A 13622-nucleotide genomic window follows, 5' to 3' on the forward strand; every position below is an offset into this window, starting at 1 on the left:
ATCAGTCATGCTTTCAAATAAAATTCTTCATTAAAAGGATAATTCAGTCACCTCACAATTCAAATAGTTGCACAGCCATTTTTTCTTCAGACATTTATATTTCTCCAGAATGTAGAAATGCTTCATAGGTGACTACCCCCCCCCAAGTTGGTCACACAAAATATTAAAAAGATGTGGTGACACATGCCTGTGACTTCAGAAAACCCAGTCTCAAAGAAAATAAGATATGTGTGCTTGGACACAATTTAATGAATAAATTGCTTTTTGCATGGGTGTAGCATGATTATGTCTGCTTGTGCAGTTTGTTCCACTTCCTGTTTGACTCATTGAAAGGCTTTGGATGTTTACACACCACTGCTTTTGCACCATTAAGGATCATTGACACTATATTTTGTTTGTTTCTTTCTTTTGTTTTGTTTTTTAAAGACAAATAACTTGTTAATGTTGTTCTGAGGATAGTGTTGATCTCCATAGGGGCTCATGGACCATACTTTTAAAACTACTAGCTTAAAACCTGGACTTTGGTATAGCTAGGTTACTGGGATGAATCCCAACTCCATTATTTAATTAGCTTTCTAATGATGAGTAGTCATCCTGTTAACAGAACTAGGCAGACATGGAAAAAGAGCACAGGACTAGGGAGATGGTTCAGCGGATAAAGTGTTTGATGCACAAGCATAAGGATCAGAGTTCAGATTCCCCACAGTCACATAAAAAGCTGAGCACTACAACATACTTCTGTAGTTCCAGCGCTGAGAAGGGGGAGACAGAAGGATCCTTGGCACTGGGCAAACAGACAGACAGTCTAGCTGTATTAATGAACTCCAGATTCAGTGAGACAACTGTTTCTAAGTGCAAGGTAGAAAGTGACCGAGGAAGACAGCCAGTTTTAGTTTTAACCTTTGGCCTCAGCACAGATGTGCACACAAAACGAGTGTGCACCTGCACACATACATTAACAGAAACACAAAAAGAGAATGCGATAGACTGGTGTCCCTCAGGAACATATTGCCATCAAACTTTCACTTATGTTAGCTTCTCTATATTATAATTGTCTTTTAATTTGACACATTAATCTACAGGGCTGCAGGAGAGAGATGACTGATATATCACATGCTTCACACGTACACTCTGACAAGGATGAGATTCTAGAAGAACTTGTCATGGAGTGAAAAAGAAGCTTGTCAGAACTTCAGATCATATTCTGAATCCTAGCTAACGGTTTAAATACTAACCTTAACAGTCTGAAACCTTTTCTGTTGGTTGGGGTTTTTGTTCTTCTGTTTTTAGGCTGAGTTACTCTAGTTAGCCCAGACTGGCCTGGAACTCTCTGTAGTTCAGATTGGTGACTAGGGATCCTCTTGATTCAACCTTCAAGTGCTATAATTTACAGGTATGCATTGCCACACACAGCTAGGACATGTCTTTATTTCATTTGTTTGTTTATTTTGAGACAGGGTCTCACTGTGTGATACTGGCTGGCCTAGAACTTGCTATATAGACCAGGCTGGACTGGATCTCACAGAGATGTGCCTCCTTCTGCCTCCAAGTGATAGGATTAAAGGAGTACTCCAGCCTATGGGCTGGTACATTACTTTTAATGGTAGATACTAAGCCTACAGCTTCCTTTTGTTGTCCAGACAAAGGGCCTTATGGTTCTTGGTTCTTAAATTAGGTACATCTGCACCCTCGATAATCTTCAAAACATTCAGATGGAGAAAACTCTGTTTCCTGTGAACAGGGAATGTTTCCCTTAGGTGTTTACCAAATCAAAGCAATTTCAGTGACAAATTTCTATTTTGTGTATCTTATTTTTTCTTGGTCTGTAATACCCCTTTAGAAGGGGTTCTTTTTTATAAGCCTGCTATTACTGTTTGCTCTCATGGGTTGTTTGTGCCAAATAACCAGTTCCTTTCTGGGAGAAAGAGCATATAAAGTTCTTCCATCTGCTGTGATTGATCCTCACCTTCCTGTGGTTCCCAAAGAGTTCTGAGTCCCAGCATGCTATAACTAATGTCTCTGTCCCCATTAGATTTTAATTTCACTCTTTTACTTTTTAAAGCATTTATAATTTTAAAGTTTTCCCTAATTAGACAAGTAGTATCTTCATTTGAAAAAAAGTTTAAAGTATAATAAAAAAGGAACATATCAGAAAAAAACTTAGCATTGCCATTCTTAAATATGTTTTCTATTGCTCTTTTATAATTAATAACTGCTCCTTTAGCACCACTTAACACCATATTATATATACAGTTCACCATGTACATTTTCACTAGCAACATTTTTTTTCTCTGAGAAAGTCATTCAAAATGTTACTGATTCTGGATTTTTTTTGTCATTACTATTTCATTCTAATGTTGGACATTCGGGGGATTTTCAGTTTATCAACATCGTAAATACCTCATGAAGCACATCTTTGTGTATCCTTTGTTCTCTTTTGGATTATACCGTAGATGTTGTTCTGCAGATGACCCTTAAGGAAAAATAATGGCTGATTCAGAGCAGTTCAACAGGGCTCTTGAATTGAATTAATAAATTGCCTTCCACAATGATTGAATCCATAGTTCACCAGCATTCTCCCTAGTTCTCCAAGTTGTCACCAGAATGAATTTTACATTCAGTGGTAATTTTTAAACAGAATCACAAGTTAATGTGGACTTGGGACAAAACTTTAAATAGCTAGAAATTAAATAGTATAACTTTTAGCAAAACTCAGTTATTGCTAATTATTCTAAGCGTCCAAACTGAAGTTAATCTTTGAATGGTGCAGTCTCTTCAGAAAGAGGCCTGTTGCTCTGGGGAAGTTTTATCCTTTCTGAGCCAGCACAGACCTGCTTACATAGGGTAGCTTGAAGTAGGAGCTACCAAGTGTCCTTTGTTCTTGACTTTTGCACTGTTTCTAGGGACAGCCATGGAGTGTTCAGGGAAAGGGCACATATGTGGTTTTCCTTTCATTATAAAAAGCAGATTTGGATAATGTAAGGCTGAAGTCTTGTGGTTGAGTTCTTTATTAATTCTTTGCAAATTTCAGGTGTGCAACAGAAGAACATGGCTCAAGAAACTAACCACAGCCAAGCACCTATGCTTTGCTCCACTGGCTGCGGATTTTATGGAAACCCTCGTACAAATGGCATGTGTTCGGTATGCTATAAAGAACATCTTCAAAGACAGAACAGTAGCAGTGGTAGAATAAGCCCACCTGGTAAGTAATCCAGTTAAAGCATAGCAGTGTTTATGACAAGCACATGGGGTATATGTAATAACTCCTTTCACTTGCTGTCATATTTATGGTGCTACGTTCATATCACTAAAGCAGATTTAAAAAAAAATAAGAGGTAGAGGATACAGTATTGCTCAGTGGTAGAACACATAACTTAGCATGCACAAGGCCCTGAGTTTAACTCCTAGCACCACCCCCCCACCAAGGTTTTCTCCCATCAGCAAATGAAAACAAAGTTGTAAATTAAAGAAGGAAACCCTATATACTGTGTTCTGTGGGAAATTGACCTTGCATTGCTGTTGGAATCACTAACATGCGATGTGGTTGTGTTACAGCAGCTTCTGTCAGCAGTCTGTCTGAATCGTTACCAGTACAGTGCACAGACGGCAGTGGCCCAGACGCTCAGTCAGCACTAGAGTCCACGTCTTCATCTCTGCAACCAGGGTAACTCTAAAACTAATGAAAACTAAGGAGGATTGATCTTGTTTGCTTTTGATCACTTCATTGAGGAACACTTTAAAGCCACTGCAGGGTCTATTGGCCTAAAACTATATCTGACCGCTTGCTACTCACTAGTTATAAGATGCTTTTTACTGTTTTTATGTCGAGGGGAGAGCTCTTTCAAGTCTTCAGTTCCCCGTTGAGACATCTTTTCCTTTAGTCTTCACACTGCATCTTGACCTGATGCTGAAGTCCTTTTAAACTAACCCATGTTGGGTTAGTTCTTCACATTGCTGTCCTTGGTCTACATGTATTAGTGCCTTGAATCAGAAGACCCTTGTCTCTGATTCTTTTTGTTTTTATCATGAGGTAATACTCATTTTTTTATAATACATTTTTTTTTTGTTTTTAGCTCTGAAGTCAGAGATAGAGGAATGCATACAGAAGTATGTATTTTAATCTCTGAAAGTCATGGTGCATGCCTATAATCTCAGACTTAAGAAATGGAGGCAAGAGGATCAGGAGTTCAAGGCCAGACTCAACTACACAGCCGATTTGAGGCCCTTCTAGACAAGAGAAAGAAAGAGAGGGAGGGAAGGAAAGACTTGTTTCCATCTTATTCTGTTACTTTGGTTCCCAAAGCATAAACTTCAAGCCCAAATTAGCCTTTGGTTTCCAAGCCCCAGTGATTATGTTAGGTTACCAGTGTCTCTGTGTTCTATAGTAAGTGGTATTTACTGTGACCTTCGGTTTATATGGATATTTGGAAGATGACCTTTTCAAACTGAACTGTTACTGGGTGTGGTGGCACTCACCTGAAGGAGGCAGGAGTTCTCTTGAGCCCAGGGGTTTAAACCATCCTGGGAAACAGAATTCGCCCCTATCTCAAAACCAAAGAAGAAAGTTAATTTTAAAAATGTTATGTTAAAAAAATAATATTTTTTGCTTTTCTAGCCCTGTATCAAATCAGTCACTTTTATCAGAATCTGTAGCACCTTCCCAAGTGGACAGTACATCTGTGGACAAAGCAGTATCCGAGACAGAAGACCTGCAAGGTTTGCATATGATAGAGCATGTATTTGTTGTTTATTAACACTTGAATTCTGTAGGCCAGATGCTAGCATACATAGACTTGGGTATTAGAAAAATACCTGCTTATAAGTACATGCTTTGATAGTTTTATTTTATGAATAGTATTTCTTATATTCTCAAATATTTAATTGATTAGAATGTTGGGATCCATTTCCCACTTATAATGAGATCACCATAAAGAGAAGATTGAAATCTGTTTGAAAAACATAATTAGAATGGCCAGTAGAGGCACTAAACTATTATGTTCTGTTATTTTGGCCAAGCACTGGGACTACTGGCTTGCTGGAATCTGGTTGTCTTTGGTTTTGACTCATTATCTGAGGCTTTTCTTAGTTGCCAGGCACTCCTCTCCCCATGTGACCTACAGTGCAGTAGTCATATCCAGCTGCTTGCATTCATAGTGTGGCGCCCCATGCTCTCTGTCACCCTGGTTCAATGAATTCAAGTGACCCAAGAACCCTTAAAAATTTATCTGCAGACATTCTCAGTGAGGAGGCATTTAGGAGGCTCTTAATCTCTTCTAGGCTGTTTTATCCTGTCATCCAAGGGAGTGTACTGTGCACAGATAAGTTCAGGGATGTGTGACACCATGGCAAGGTTTAAGGGGAGAGCACACTGACTTCTGCATCATGTATAATGTGGGCATGCTAGTGACAGATGATCTGGAATGTTCATTTGAACTTTGTTGAATTTTATATTAAATAATATAATTGTCCTTGGTTTATTTCTTGTCCAGTCAGTGCTTAACCAGATTTACCTATTTGTGCAGATTTTGCTACAGGAAGTGACTATTGCTTTGTGGCCAATATAAATATTTTAACCTACCCCACATAGCACTATAAATTCCTACAGTGTAATAGTAAATAGAAAACTAAAATGGAAAGTAGGGGTGTGTGGGGTATTTTCAATGCATAAAAGGAAAAATGTTGATTAAGTTATCCACTAGTTATATAAACTAGAATAGTTGATATCAAAGCTTAGCTTTATGATAGTGACAGTGATGTGATTTCTTAGGCCGGGAAGCCGAGACAGGTATTGGTTACAGAAAGGGGTTTTAGTTATGTGTATGATTGTGTACATGTGAGGGCAGGTGCCAGAGGCATCTGATGGAGCTGAGGTTGCAGGTAATGGTGAGTTGCTTGTTGTGGGTCCTGGGAATTGAACTTGAGTCCTCTGCAGTGGCGGTATGTGCTCTTAAATGTTGAGCTTTCTCGCCAGCCTATTAGGGAAAATGTTAATGAATGAGGAGGAAGTGATAAATTTAAAAATTTGGAGAGCTTATTTGGAAGATGTAGGTAGGTAGAAGAAAAGTGATGAGGATTGTGCCTAAAATTTGGAGGGTCTGGTGTAGGCTGCTAAAGTAAGAATTTGAAAGTCAAGCAGGAAGGTGAGCCAGCAGTGGAACAGAAAACAGGGTCATCTGTCTGGATCCTGATTAGTTTCAGGCCATAGACACCACCAAAGGGGAGCTCCCAAGAGCAAATGGTTTTGAGAAGGAGGCTAGCACAGAAGGAAGAGAACAAGACTGCCCCTCACCCAGGAGTTAGTTACATATGTCTTAGAACACAACACCTTTTAGATTGTTGTCTGTGAAAAGAATTCATAAAGATTAAAGATGCAGCTGGGTGTGATGGCACATGCCTTTAGTCCCAGAAGAGGCAGGCAGATTTCTAGTTCAAGGCCAGCCTGGTCTACAGGCAAGTTCCAGGACAACAGCGAGGGCCACATAGTAAGACCTTCTCTTGAAAAAAAGAACCAAAACAAACAAGATTAAAGGTGCAGTAAGAGTTGAGCAGTTTGGCAAAAGGTAAAGATTATAGGTAGGTAAATTGATAATACAGTAATGTTGTAGATACTTTATACTATTCTGATACATGGAGAAGATCATAATTTCCTCCAGCCCACCCTGAATGAATTAACTGAGAACGTGGTTGTGACATCATATTAGGAGACTGTGGAATGCTTTTAAAAGTGAGAGTTTCTTCCTTACAAGTATGCTTTGAATGACATTTAGATCAGTACTAACTTCTCAGTTCCTTAAAGACTTAGTGTTCATAACTTCAGCATAACAGAATCTTTGGCAAGTCAGATATAAGCTTCACTTTTACCTAAGTTAAGGAAGGGGTTAGTCTTCAACTCGTAAAGTTGTGTGTGAGTTTGTGTGCATGTGGAGGCTAGTGCATAGGGTGTCCCTCCTCTGTTGCTATCTGCTTTTCTTATTTTCAGACAGTTTCTTACTGGCCAGAATTGACCAAGTTGTGTAACGTGACTGGAGCGATATGAGCACATGCCACTGGACCCAGCTATTGTTTTACAAGCATAGGTTCTAGGGGAACCAGCACTTTACAGACAGAGCTATCTCCTCATCTGGAACAGCCTCCTTTAAAATTTTTTACTTATTTTTAAATTTAAAATATTTTCCTTTTTTGTCAACACAAATATAATATGCTTCTTTGTATATAGATACTTATATATACACACACTTCCTCTACACATAGTTTCCTTGCTAACCAATCAGAGAATGATGTTTTCGTCTACTGAATGAGTAAAAAGAGACAGAAAAGGCCCCTGCAGCACAGGCACATGATATGGGGAGCTGGAACCCCAGCATCCACTGTGGCTCTATTTCCTCCATTACACAGTGTGGTGCTTATGGTCTGGGATGCGCTGTGTACATCTAGCTGGTATGTCCAGCCCCCTTTGTCCCCCAAGCAGGTAGGATCGGTTTGTTAGCAAAGCTGCCTGATATTCTTGTGTATTCCAGTGTCACTGGGCTTTCAGAATAGCGTTTCCTCTGCAGGTATTCTGTTTATAATTAGAGTAGGATGCCACCAAGTAGGTGTTGCTTTGATTTTGGCATCATGGCTCTAAAGAACTTTTCTCATGCTTAAGTGAAAATTTAGCCTATTGCTGTATGTTGGTTGTTTAATCACCCTTTTTAATTAAAAAAGATAACAGTATCTCAAGCTCTTAAAAATCTAAGTCAGACAGTTCATAAAAACTAGCTCAAAGACAAAATGCGTATGCATTTTGGTGTAGTCCTCACTACTATACCAGATTGGCTGCCTTGTTGAAGATAAAGCTGAACTTGGGTTACCCTCGCAGCCCTCCGTGTCTCAGGTGGTGCAGACTGAAAGGAAGATGGGGTTTAGATGTAGAGCTTCTGGCTTCATGTCTTTCCCCTGACAACATTTCTGCACTGTATTTTCATTGTTTTTAATCATGTCCACCTTACAGGAAATTTAAAATAATTCAGACTGCAGAATCAGAATGAGCTGTACAAACAGTGAAGGATATTCTTGTTTTGTATATTGCCCAAATGATTCGAGAGTTATCGGAGGCTTAGAATAAAAGATGACTGACTGTAAAGCTTTCCGGTGTAGAATGAATCAGCTTTTTGGAGGCTGAGCTGTCAAAGACAAAGCAGAGGGAACCAGGATTCTTAGAGAGAGTTGTTAAATCAGTAGTTCACAGCAGTCAGAGGAACTGTTGGGCTAACTTGGGACTGTTATTTAGAAAAGCTTATATAGTGTAGAAATCAGGGATTTCATCAGATTTTGAAGAATGGGTGAAAACAGCCCAGACAGTCTTGAAAAAATTACAATACTTAACAGTTCCAAATTTCAAAATTTATTAAAAGATACAGTGATCCAAACTGAAGTCCTGTCATGAAGCTACTCACACATATCAGTAGAATAATATTGATAGTCCAGAAATACACTCAGAAGCTTAAGGGCAGTTGATATTAAACAAAGGTCTGAGGTCATCCAGTGGGAAAATGAAAGTCTGATCAAAAGAATGAATTGGATCCCTGTTTCATAAAAGATGTAAAAGTTCACCCACAACATAACCAAAACCTACATGAATATAAGACCTGAGACTATAAAAACTCTTAAAGAAAGTGTAATTTTTGTAGTTTTGGATTATAAGTTTCTTAAATAAGACACCTAAATCAATAGCAACCAAAGAGGATAGATGAGTATCCTCTTATGTTTTGTTTTCATGAAAAGAGTAGAAAAGCAGCACAGAAAATGTTTTACATCATCTGTCTAATAAGAGTGTATAAAGAAGTAAAATTTTCTGCTGGGAGATGTAGCTCAGAGGTAGAGCACTTGGGCAGCATGCATGGGATCCTAGTTTAAATCTCTGGTAGCTGTAAAAATAAGAGAAGAAAGAGTGAAAGAAAACAGAATATGACAATCCAATGAAAACTAGGTAGAATGGTGCTCAGTAGCTGAGCATTTGATGCTCTTGCAGAGGAATAGGTTCAATTCCCAGGACCCACATGTGAGCACTCACATAAAATAAAATATATAAATCTAATAAAAAATTAAATACAGTATAGGAAGTTCTCAGAGGATTAATAAGATATTTTTAAAGGAAATAAAAATAGGCAAAGGGTCTGAGTAGATATTTTTCCAGAGAAGTACAAACTGACAGCAAGTGAAAGGATGCTCTGCATCTGTAGTCACCAGGGAATTGCAAAAGCATACCCATAATGAATTAACACGTGACCCCCCCACAGAGTACTGCCAGCAGTAGCAATAACAAGTGTTTTGGTGTGTGTAAGTTGGAACACTTGCACATTATGGGAATTCAGAATAGTGTAGATGCTTTGGAAAACAATGTGGAGTTTCTCAAAAAGTTAAGGATAATTATCAGGTGAACTGGCATCTTCACTCTTAATTCTGAAGAGAATAAAAGCATGTCCTTGCTTGGTACTAGAGCTCACTCGAGTTGTTCTTGCCTTCCACCGTGTGGCTTCTGGGGATTTTACTCAGGGTGTCAGGTGTGGCAGCAAGCAGCCTTACCTGCTGAGCCATCTTGCCAGGCCTGTTTCTACTTAATATGATTCCTGGAAAATAATAAAAATAGGACTTGTTTCTTTTGGATGCTAGTAGCAGAGCTAGTCTGATTTTCTCTTGGTAGTTAAATTTTTTTCTTATTTTTCATAGAATTATATTCAGTTTAAACACACATATAATAAAATGAGGTTTTTTTGAAAGGAAAATTAAAATTATCCCAGTTGGTGGTTTTAACCATCTGCATTGAGTCCCTAAGTAGTATCTAGAGAGCATTTGTTCTATGTCAGCACTGGGTTCAGAGCAGAAGTAAGTAGAACCATTGAGCTCCTCAATTCTGATCCTTCACTGGACTGGAACTCTGTAGTAGGGTGCTTGTCTTACATGCTTGGGCTGTGCAAATGCTGCACACCAAAAAAAAACGTTGTCTGATTCTTGAGAATTGTCAAGACTGTCTGAGGAAAAAAATTATGTATCATATTATATAGAGATACTGTATCCACCACCAAGAGAAAGTGGGCATATTAAGATAGTGTTTTGTTCTAAGTTCAGTTTGTTTTTTCCACTGTGTTTATGAGTATGCCCCAAACAAGTAGTATTTAAATCATGTTGTGTACTTACTATTACATTTGTATTCTTTTTCTGTTTACAGGACCCAGAGCAGAGGGCCTTGTTCCTCTTGAATGTGATCCTCCATGTGGGTAGTTAAACCACTCTTATCTGTCCAGTGCTTTTTGAAGTCTCTTAACAGCAATAGCCAGTAGACCATATCTACTCAGGGTTCCAGTTAGCAATTCAGCTGGCAAGCATAGTACTGTTGATTTTGCTGCCTTTATGTTGTTACATTGGCCTCACCACAGACCTGTATGACCAGTGGGTATGATATAGACAGTCACCAGTTCTTAGTTACTAACAATATGCAGTATATTTCTAATCTTTGTTTCCCTGTATGAAAACCTATCCTGTTCTAAAGAAACTGTCCTTAACTTTAAACTCAGTAAGACTATGGTTCTTTGGCTTCTTTGCCACTAGATAGCTCTATTCATGATTGAATAGTTCCTTTTCTATAAACACAATTGGAAAAGGCGTTCTGTGGTCTTAAATCTCACATATAACCCAAGGAAACAGTAATTTCTTGGAGTCACTCTTTCACAGAGTACTCACATACTGCTTGTGAATTAAGGTTTGCGGTGAGCAGATGTCCCCATCATCTCTCAGCTGTATCTGATACTCAGCAGTCCAAATGCAAGCTCTGGCTTATGGGCTTTTCAGACAGCTGAGCAGTCTTTAATTTCAAAGTTGCACCTGCCCTCAGTAATTTGTCTTAGGTCTTCAGGGCTAATCAGCAAGTTTCACTGTTGAGTTGTGTGAAATCACTTGTGTTCAGAGGAAGGGCGTAAATTTTCACTCTTTCCATTTCCGGTTACTTCCCAAAATTTCTCAGTAGTTAAACTAATCTTGTTTAGAAAAGAAATCTGTGATAGTGTTACTGACATTTAAGCATTAATTTGTTTGACTACCATATTTTTTAGAGAACAGGTTAGATATCATGGCTTACAAATTTTAAAGAAAATAAATATACAGGTTCATTTCTGATTACAGTTTAAATTATTTTTGAGTTCAGTTTACAGAGCCAAGCCTTACTTAATATTGTTCTAGAGACAAAGACTAAAACAACACATTCACCCCTTGTCCACAATGAGCTCATATCCTAAGGGTACTTTTTTGTAGAAAATAAAAAAGTTTGTCTCCCTATTTTGTTTTAAAAAAATACCAAAAAAAAAAAAGAAAAAGAAAAAAAGCTGGGCGGTGGTGGCGCACGCCTTTAATCCCAGCACTCGGGAGGCAGAGCCAGGCGGATCTCTGTGAGTTCGAGGCCAGTCTGGGCTACCAAGTGAGTTCCAGGAAAGGTGCAAAGCTACACAGAGAAACCCTGTCTCGAAAAACCAAAAAAAAAAAATACAATGTGAGCCAGGTGGTGGTGGTGCACGCCTTTAATCCCAGCAGTTGGGAGGCAGAGGCAGACGGATCTTTGTGAGTTCCAGGCCAGTCTGGTCTACAGAGCGAGATCCAGGAAAAGGCACAAAGCTACACAGAGAAACCCTGTAAAAAAAAAAAGAACAATGTGGCCATAAGAAATAAGGGTGTATATTAGTAGAAGTTTCTTTGGCCTGGGTTTAGCTTGTCTAGTGGAGAAGTTGTGATGTAGAATTCATTACCATACACTCACTTCTATTGTATGGTATTTTGCCTGGTGTCATATTTTTTTACTACTAAATAGTTAACATACGCAAGTTGTAGTCCACTAAGAAGTATTTGAGTATCTGCTATAAGTAGGTAGTTGTAAGAGGTGCTGTGCTCTGGCTGTGGAAATGTCCACCATAGGTACAGTGGGTAAGTGACTTAATGCAGATCCACAGACATTTATTTCTTGAGTGACAGAGGAATCATGATAGGCTCTGGTAACAGGGATGGTGGGACAGGTTCCTGCCCTCAAAGAATTCACTTAAGCCAAGTTAAGTAGACAGTTATAGGAGCTTAGAAAGTACCATGGGAACACAGGATAGCGAGGGTTTCCTGCTCTGAGACGTTAGGAGTGGGTTCGGTTCCATCAGTGTAAACAGAAAAGACAAGATGGAGCTAGTTGCTAAAGATCAGGCACGGCAAGGACCTCACAAGAGCCCACAGGTGAGAGAAATGTGTTAAGGAAGTCAGGCACTGCCGTGTGGATCAAATATATGGCAGCTAAGGAATGATGTAATATGGCCAGGGAGAAGGTGACAGGAATGGCGAAGATCCCTGGACCTTACCTTGGAGAATAGTGAGGAACCATCAAAATGTTTAAACTATTTGCTTTTCATCTACAACAGGTGAAGCATGGGGAATAGGGTGGAAAGCTAGAGTGTTGATGAGGGAAGGGTATTGGATCGTGACTCTAAAGAACACACATGGTTGGAATGGGAAAGCCTTTTGGGGTAGCTTGTAGAAATGAGCCAGAATAGTCAGCAAGAGTGGTAACTCCTTGGAACGGCCCTGGTTGTGACCAAATGGTTAAGTTGGAACTTGAACCATGATAGGCCACTCACTGTTTTCAAGCTAGATGTCATGTGTACCAAGCCAGGTTGCAGACTCTGGGGCACTCAGGAGGGCCAGGGTGACAAGTAACAGGAAAGGGAACATTAACAGGGTTTAGTAATGGTGACTCAAACTGAGTTGCAATGCATCTGCTCTTGATTTTAGTGTGAAAATGCACTGTTTGTTAGTTTTAATCTTAATTACATCATTTTAAAGTTTACTTGTGTCTGATTCTTTTTCCTAGCTTCTTAAGTGCTTTGGGAGTAGGGATCGGTTTGAGAAAGAGTCTCATTTTGTTGTTTTGGCTGGCCTTTTACTTACTCTGTAAATTAGGCTCAAACAATAATCTTCTGGATACTGGATTATAGGCTGTGCCACAACTCTTGGCTTAAGTGGTTTTATGTGGAACATTCTGAGAACATTGGTATTCCTGTTTTCTGAGAAGTCTCTGTAGACCAGACTGTGCACAGTGTTAATTTTCATATGGCTATTCTTATACATTCCTTTAGAGTTCTAGGTAGTCAGTGTCTGTCTCTGTCTCTCTATCTCCCTCTCCCCCTCCCCACTTTAGATACCAAAAGAAGAATATCTGTAAGCCACTGTTTAGAACCACTGTTTAGTATATTATAGATTACCTTCTACCTGTGTGTATACATACATTTAATGAAAATAGGGTCATGTTTTATATATAGCCCAAGTTTATGAATCTCTTTCCTGGCCTGTAAACCAGTTCCTTAGCTAGTCTTTGAATTACAAATCTATGGGATAGTATGGGGTGTAGATCAACCACCACCCAAACACCAAATCTTACTGAATAATTAAATTTGTCGCCCTCCTGTTTTTTGTCAGCTTCAGTATCAGATACAACACAGCAGCCATCTGAAGAGCAAAGCAAGTCTCTTGAAAAACCAAAACAAAAAAAGAATCGCTGTTTCATGTGCAGGAAGAAAGTGGGACTTACTGGTAAGGGCTTCCTTGGATGGTTTAAAGGT

At 39.1% G+C, this 13622-nt stretch overlaps 1 protein-coding gene across 7 annotated transcripts in view; it reads left to right on the top strand.

Annotated features, from left to right (window-relative positions):
• Positions 1–13622, top strand: part of Zfand6 (zinc finger AN1-type containing 6) — a 70936-nt gene that overhangs the window by 54576 nt on the left and 2738 nt on the right. For 5 of the 7 annotated variants that reach the window (XM_052762991.1, XM_052762990.1, XM_052762992.1 and 2 more), the window contains 5 exons: positions 3032–3202; positions 3556–3664; positions 4616–4716; positions 10208–10252; positions 13480–13593. In XM_052762991.1, the coding sequence (XP_052618951.1) occupies positions 3049–3202; positions 3556–3664; positions 4616–4716; positions 10208–10252; positions 13480–13593 (523 nt within the window). In that variant the 5' untranslated portion in view covers positions 3032–3048. The remainder of the gene's footprint in view (positions 1–3031; positions 3203–3555; positions 3665–4615; positions 4717–10207; positions 10253–13479; positions 13594–13622) is intronic. The other 2 variants (XM_052762994.1, XM_052762996.1) reach the window with 2 other exon arrangements.

Source organism: Peromyscus californicus, unplaced genomic scaffold (assembly GCF_007827085.1).
Source record: "Peromyscus californicus insignis strain IS unplaced genomic scaffold, ASM782708v3 Scaffold_4__1_contigs__length_199733344, whole genome shotgun sequence".
Taxonomy (NCBI): Eukaryota; Metazoa; Chordata; class Mammalia; order Rodentia; family Cricetidae; genus Peromyscus; species Peromyscus californicus.